Consider the following 7,757-nt stretch of genomic DNA (forward strand, 5'->3'; position numbering starts at 1 on the left):
CTTCGGCGAAGCTGGAACGTGAGTGGTGAAGAATGCTTTTTAAGGTATTTGTGCGCGCAAGAAATATATACCTCTTTCCTTTCACGATGCGCTGCAGCTGTTTGATCGTTTTTCAATAAAGTAATGAGATAAATTGGAGAGAAGTTGTCTCAGGCATCAGGCGTCATGCCAGTGTCGTACAGTTATATCCAATATATATTATACAAAATAGCGCTGTCTTACTGCAAAGCCTTTACAGGTGCGACTGGACGCGGGCGTTAATACGGCTATGTGCAATGTTGGAAACCAAGTTATACCTGCAGTAAGATCAGCGCTCTCTTCCAACTGAAAGTAATAAACCAAGATCACCATCAAACTTTAATCAAGAGGCCAAAATCTGACGCTTACCTTGCGTTTGAGCACTTGCAGCAAGAAGATCAGTCGCTAACGCAAGGAGTATGCGTAGCAGCCTCATGGCGCACGGCGAGCTCTTCGAGAGAGGCATCTGTAGGGCGTCTTGTACGCGGTCCTGAATGTTACTTCACTCCGTGGAAGCTGCTCTTTTTGAGTCTGCAGCATTTCGCGTCCGAGCGCAGGGAGCTAGCGGCATCTGGTGGAGATTTAGAGAACTACGTGTAGGGCGGCTGTTTCAAGTCCGGACTATTCCCCAAGTTTCTGCACACGCGGTGTCGCCAACACCTTAAGGTCTTCGGCGTTGAGGTTGGCAGTATAGCCTTCGTGACTCGTTCGTAACTTCTGCTATAGTTAACATATGTTAAATAATTCTGGTCAAAAGGCGCTTGTAGCAAAAGGCGCTCTGACCAATGTAATACGTGCGTGATATAAAAATAAATTACGCTTTTCAAGCTTTCTAACCAGTACTGTTCTTCGATATTGCTTGGCAGAGACGATAATTCCATGACAAAATAAAAAAAAATATTAAAATAAAATAGTAATAATGTGACGCGCAGTGTCGCGTGAGACAGTAATGTGCGTGTGTTCTCCAACGCTATAGTGAGGAGCGGTGTTTCAGTGAGCGCAAGTCACGCAAACAGGTAACGGTTTGAATAGAAATGTCAGCGTGCCTTGCGTGATCATCGCACGCACACGAACTGTTGCGCACATGGAAGTTACCTTTATACACATATCTCCCGGGTCTCGAAATAAGCACGCGCGAAACGAAGTATAAGTCCACCAAACCCACAGGTTATCACGCCATATGCGGTGAGCCAATAGCTTGGCAAACTATTAACTACTTCAGGATGTTGCCGAACATAACGAACCGAGAAGGTGAACAGCGGAGCTGTGCGAACAGTCAATGCAAATAAATTTTCAGGTCATTTTTCCGAAACGTAGTGCCGGAAGGCATTTTGTGGTAGTTAAGCGAACGTAGCATAACTCAGAGTAACGAACAGACGTCGTCTTGAGTTCAACTAACGATATTATCCACACCACGTGCATTGAGTGACGTAGGGCGCCCAACGGAAGCGCACACACGACACCACAGGCGTTCATGGCATTAAAGTGTTCGCTCATAAAGGATAAGTCCTAATCCTCATAATCATTGCAACCATAACCGTTGTCGCAATCATCATGGCGAATTTTAATGCCGTGCAATTCGTGCTCGTGACCTCATGAAGTAATGCGCTGTATTTAGGCACAACACCGAACACAAATGTAACTTCAGTATGGATGTCATAAAACGAGATGGCACCCAATAACTCGGCAGTATTTTGTACAATTTCCCACACTTCGTTCACATCATCGTAATGACGATGTGATTGCCGAGGCCAGTGACGTACTCACGGCCCTACCCACGTGTTTATGGATAAGTTGAACCTTCCGTGCACCGGTGAGTGGTGAGCACAGCCACTTTTATAGACCTGCTGGTCTATAAACCTGCTGTTTCTACGCAGCAAACAGTAGCGTAGAAACAGGTCTACTTAGGCACCGGTTGTGTTTAAGGCCAACCGAGTAGGTTGGCCTTACACAGGACTAGGTTGGTCGCAGAGTCCGTCCGTTGCTGCTTTGCTTCCAACAGCTTTGAATACGGTTCATGGACCGGAACCTCGTAAAAATTAAACCCGAGTTAATAAAATTGGGCGCCCCGTTGTAGGTACGACGATAGCGCCGCTGCATCTCCGTGACGTTAGGTTGGTTGCTTGCTCTCGCATTTGAAAATTAGCGAAAAACCCAAGTGGTACGAGTTTTTTTTTTTTTTTTTTTTTTTTTTGAAAGGCAGGTTTACTGTACCTGTGAGCCGTTTCTACTAAGCTTTCCGCCGCCGCTAATGATTATCCTCTGCCACGCCCTTGGCTGGCCACTTTACTACAATTATGTCTCGCGACAAGCAACGGCATGCGTAATGTTGAAAAGGTTAAGTGTTGACCTAGTCACTGTTTGTAAATAGGCGTATATATAATTTCGCATATTATTACCACTCTATCCTCATCGCTATTCTTTTTTCCTCTCCTTTATCCCCATACAACCCGCCACCTCTATCTGCTGGCGGCCGTTGGGGTGTCGGCAGCCAAAGATATACAGTTACACAGCGGCCTGTCGCAATCTTCTTTCTGCCTATTTTTTGCATAGAAATGTAAATAAACGACCAACTACTACAACAACAACGACACCCATATATTTACCGAACACGCAGCTTCTCCGCGTCGGTGAAAGCCGCGTTTTCTCTGCTTCTCTCGCATTCCAGACCTGTAGAGTCGAACCCGGATACATCGATCCCACATATAACGAATTATTGTGTATAACGAACAGCAGTAAAATCCCTTCGGAAATCTTTGTATAAAATTTCTGTTATATTTAGAATTACTTATATATAGAACTTTTTTGTGATCCCTTCAGATTCGATATATCGGGGTTTGACTGTAGTACTCCCTGGCAAGAGCGCGTTATAGCGTTCAGCCAATCAGCGACCGAGTTACCGTGAACGACGAGCTGCGCAGTGGCGCTGTCGCTTCCGAAGCCGTTCCGCGCCACGCACGTGTAGTTGCCGACGTCCTCGGCTCGAAGGCCAGCGATGTGCAGGGTCGCGCTGCTCTTGGACGGCGTGGACACGGTGACGCGGCCTGCCGCGTTCTTCAGCTGCTCGCCGCCTTTGAACCATTCGACGACGAAAGGCCCAGCGCTGCCCTTCTTGACCACGCAGGGCACGATCACTTCGTCTCCCAGCGCGACGTCCGAAGGGAAACCGAGTTCGCCTACCTTCGGCGGGGCTGCCCCAAGAGAATGCCGACGCGAGAATGCATTGATTACGCCTCGCACTCCGATTCGCAGTCGTGTGCGATCGTGTTCGTTCTTAAGCGGCAGAAGCTTACCGGCTGTGCCCGTCGAAGAGGTCGTCATCGAGAACAGTAGCAGCGTCAGACCGACTGGGCTGGCGCAGTTCTTCATTGTCTCGCAAGTATGCGTATAGACGCACTGAATTCACTTACGCGTACAAGCCTTAATGCAATGGCTGAGACGTCGCAGGATGACTCCTCAATACCAGGTCTGCGAACCGAATGGCGCTGGGAATGCCGAAAACGAAACGCTGTAGAGACCAGATTCCACACGAACGGACAACTAGCGCCGCGTGGTGCTGGCGACGCGCAACACATCGAGTAAAACGCGGAGTTTGAAAATCTGGCGCGAGTGCATCAAGCCGCGTACACATGTAACACGACGCTGCATGTGCGCGCTTTTGCACTGTGGAAAGCGGCGCTGCCTCCAGTGACGTGATTCTAGCCGATGTGGGGCGTGCAGGCTTCATTCCATCAGATAAAGATCAAGTGTGTACTTCGAGTCACCGTCGACGCGATGCGATGCCATACAACGGCGTTTTCTAGTGGCATAGTTAGTAAATACGTATTCGGAGAACTGAAAGGACATTGTCGCCGCGTTTTTTTTTTTTTTTTTTTTTTTACTTTTACTAATAACCGCATATGAATGACGATAAGCTGCCATCACTACCCCTGCATTGCTTCAGGAATATACGTAGAATTCCCGCCTGTTTTTCGACAACAACGTTTACGAACAACGGAGCGTAGGAAACTGCTACTGTCGAATACATGTGACGTCACTTCCGGAGACAAAGAGAGAGAAATAAAGAAAATCCGGATAGGCGTCCTGTTTGCCTGCGTTTTTCTCTGATGTGGAAAGCTGATTGGTGTATCGGACTCTATAGGAGCAGGGCCACTGTAATTTCAGTTTAACTTCGTTTCAAACACGTTGACAGTATAGCTCATAACGACACACACACACACACACACACACACACACACACACACACACACACACACACACACACACACACACACACACACACACACACACACACACACACACACACACACACACACACACACACACACACACACACACACACACACACACACACACACACACACACACACACACACACACACACACACACACACACACACACACACACACACACACACACACACACACACAGTGTCTCAACCATCATGCACCAGAATTTAAGTATATGCAAATACCACGTAGCTGGACAGAACCAAGGTAATATTGTTTGCCATCGCTTCGAGATACTCAAGATTGTTTTTTGCATACCGCCTAATTACATAATTAGTCTTAATTAATTAATCAACTTCTCAATTATTATAATTAGATGAAACGTGTCAGTGAGGAAATTGTAGAGCCAAATGAAAAACTCCCGATACAGCTTTCTGTTGGCTCAATGCGTGCTACATACGAGTAACTGTTTTACCGAGCGTGAAAGAAGCCCGCGAATACACGCAAAGTGCTTTGAGCGGCCAGTCGCGCGGCAATTTTTACTTTCCACAAAAATTGCAGCTTTACTTTCCAGTTTCCTGCTACGTGTTGGGCGGATGACAATGAAGAACACGAAAGTATGAGAGGGACAACCATTACCGTGGACAACCAGCAGTGCCGTAAAGCTGTCGCTGCCGAACGAGTTTCTCGCCACGCAGGTGTAGTTGCCGACGTCCTCGGGACGAACTGCCGCGATTCGCAGGGCGGCGCTGGTCTTGGACTGGCCGGATACCAACACGCGGTCGCCGCTTTCGAGTTCTCTGCCGTCCTTCTGCCACACAATTGAGTACGGTCCCAACGTTCCTTTCTTGACCACACATCCGGCGAGAATTTCGTCGCCCAGCGCTACCTCCGGTGGGAATGTGAATTCGAAAACCTTCGGAGGAAGCCCTGAAACGCGACCGCAAAATGCGAGGTGACGACGTGAACGCTCACACGCTCCAACCAGGTGCGACTGCAATTCAAGGTGGAGATCTGGGAAGTAGCTTACCGGAGCCTCGGGCGTGTGCCAGGAGGACGACAGCGACAAGGAAGAACTTATCCGAAACGTCGCGCATGACTCCGTAAGTGCTAAGTCAAAGCGCGTTGCCCGAGTCTGCGCGTCGCACTCCTGACTCTGCAGCGGACGATTTAAATTGTGTCGAGAAGCGGGGTGGGAACTTCTCGGCAGCACAAGCAGCGCGCGATGGACAACTAGCGCCATCTGGTGTGCGTTTTACGCACTGTTGCACGCGGCCCACGTGCAGCACTGCTCTACGAAACGTCTGGCGGGAGATGAGAAAATGGTTCAACATGAAAAACACATTCCACTTGCTGTCGCAATGAAGCGGCGATTGTAATAGTATGATTTGGTTCGATTTAAGGTTAATACAGCTTACTAATAACAATTAATAGGACTTTACGCCCAGCATCTATCAGGGCAGCCGTAGGAGAAAGGAGCTCTGCGAACAGTGTGAACCATCTTGGACTCTCTAACCTGCGCCAATGCTTCAGCACAACTTCATTTTCTTGCATTCCACCCCTATCGCAACGCAATCGCCGCGTCCAGTATAGTTGGAACCACAATCTCGTATAGTCAACAAACAAAAACGTGTCAACAGCTTTCAGCAAATGATTCCGTGGAGCAGGCAAAGGCGCGAGTGCGTGCATCTTCGCCTCTCTCTGAGCAGAATGGGCGAGATGTGAGGCAGTAAGAACTGAGACCTGATAAAGCATGCAGATATGATGCTGTTTTGTGTTCATTGAGAATTTGCCGCTCTTACGGCGACAAAACCGTAAGCCCAGGTTCCCGAAGTATCACGGCTCGTCAACCCCACACTTGACCATCGCTTGGCATCAGATATGATCATTATGATGCTGCAGAATGCAAATTGTACTATCGTCGTCAAGTGAAATGCCAAAAGAAAGGGTCGCGTAGGGGCTCGTTCTTTCGTTGCTGTTTTCTCCATTACGTGCAGTACTATCGTGAATACGGCTTGAACGCTTACTGTGATTCCTCTACCGTCTTTCGGGATCGCTCTCGTGTATCTGCTTGCGAAATGTGTTCTTCTGGGTAATATATATATATATATATATATATATATATATATATATTGTCACGTAGTAGTGACGCTGAAGGAAACAGTCGTAAAACTCTGTATGACGAAACTGATTCTTTATTGGGCGAACTTGTGCCCACAAAACCAAGCTACACTCAAAGCACAGCGAAAGCGGTGAACACAGTCGGCGGTCGTCGAAAATCTGATCAGCGGCGAAACGCGTCGGTTTTTATACCTGAGTCACCGAAGGTTCCAGATTAATCCCTGATGCCCGCGTGTCTTCCAGAAAGTTCTAGACAATTCGCGTCGCTCATGCGATCAGATTACATGAGTGTCGGTGACCAATACGCGGCGGCAAGGAGCGTTATTACGTTACATTCTCAAAATGTTCACCCGGAGTCCGCCTTTCAGCGAGCCTATACCTCGTGGGGCTGAAGCCCTGACTTCTGCACAACGTTATACTATCACTTTGTTGAATCTCCGAAGCGAAAGCGTCACGTTACCATTGACGACGAGCGGTGCAGTGACGGTGTCGCTGCCGAACGCATTGCTCGCCGTGCAGGTGTAGTTGCCGATGTCGCCCGGGCGCAGGCTCTCGATCCTCAGCGCCGCGCTGCTCCGAGAGAGCGCCGACAGGGACAACCGGCCCGTGGGACTTAGTTCCGCGCCGTCCTTGCGCCACGAGACGTGGTACGGTCCGGTGCTGCCTTTCTTGACCACGCACAGGGCGATCACTTCGTCTCCCATCGCGAGATTCGATGGGAAGGATAAGTCGGCGACTTTGGGAGCTTCTGGAAAGCATTTGGGAAAACGCCCTCCGTTGTCCAGCGCTTTCACGCTGTGCGTGCAGTTTGGGACGCCGCGTGCTTAGTCGTAGGTGTATGAAAAACGCTTACCGGCTGTTGCAGCTGGCTTCGCGAAACAGTAGACAGCCGAGCAGAGAAGAAGTAAACCGTCATTTCCCGGCATGGCTTCCTCAGTCTGACGTAACTTCGTTTTGCTACTTGAAGAGCGTGTTGAACGCGGTTTAGACGTTGCGTACTCTTTCGAGTCGGAGTACCGCTTACAATGCGGCGGCAGCTGTTCCCTAAATTGAGGCGGACAGCGAGAGTTGTGCGAACATCGCTTTGACAGTGGACGAGTAGTGTCACCTGGTTTGTCATTGACAAACGAACCAGGCGATTTCAAAAATACGTGGCGCCAACTTGTGCTGCAAGCGGAGAAAACCTTCCGCTGAGTGCGACGTTCATTCTCAGCACGGGCGTCGACCACGTTCGCCAACAGCTGTATATTGAAACCAGAGCATCCGCATATGTCGTCAAGCTGCGAGAACAATAATAAGAAAGCACCGCGAACGGAACTAGAGTTCATTTCCGCAGGACGCCGGCGGATCCACGAAACTCCTCAGGTCATGTAAGGTATAAACGTGAC

At 49.1% G+C, this 7,757-nt stretch overlaps 2 protein-coding genes across 2 annotated transcripts in view; both read right to left on the bottom strand.

Moving 5' to 3' along the window:
• Window positions 1-4,119, bottom strand: part of LOC119431089 (Down syndrome cell adhesion molecule homolog) — an 81,547-nt gene extending 77,428 nt beyond the window's left edge. The window contains exon 1 of the mRNA XM_049657025.1: window positions 2,919-4,119. Coding sequence (XP_049512982.1) covers window positions 2,919-3,387 — 469 coding nt within the window. The 5' untranslated portion in view covers window positions 3,388-4,119. The remainder of the gene's footprint in view (window positions 1-2,918) is intronic.
• Window positions 3,475-5,866, bottom strand: LOC125941152 (kazal-type serine protease inhibitor domain-containing protein 1-like). The gene is made up of 3 exons (XM_049658112.1): window positions 5,279-5,866; window positions 4,816-5,178; window positions 3,475-3,503 (listed from the first exon to the last, which is right to left on the bottom strand). Exons 1-3 carry the CDS (start codon window positions 5,343-5,345, stop codon window positions 3,475-3,477), a joined length of 459 nt encoding a protein of 152 aa, XP_049514069.1. The 5' UTR covers window positions 5,346-5,866.
• Window positions 5,867-7,757: the final 1,891 nt, after the last annotated feature.

The sequence above is a fragment of the Dermacentor silvarum genome, chromosome 10 (assembly GCF_013339745.2).
Source record: "Dermacentor silvarum isolate Dsil-2018 chromosome 10, BIME_Dsil_1.4, whole genome shotgun sequence".
Classification (NCBI taxonomy): domain Eukaryota; kingdom Metazoa; phylum Arthropoda; class Arachnida; order Ixodida; family Ixodidae; genus Dermacentor; species Dermacentor silvarum.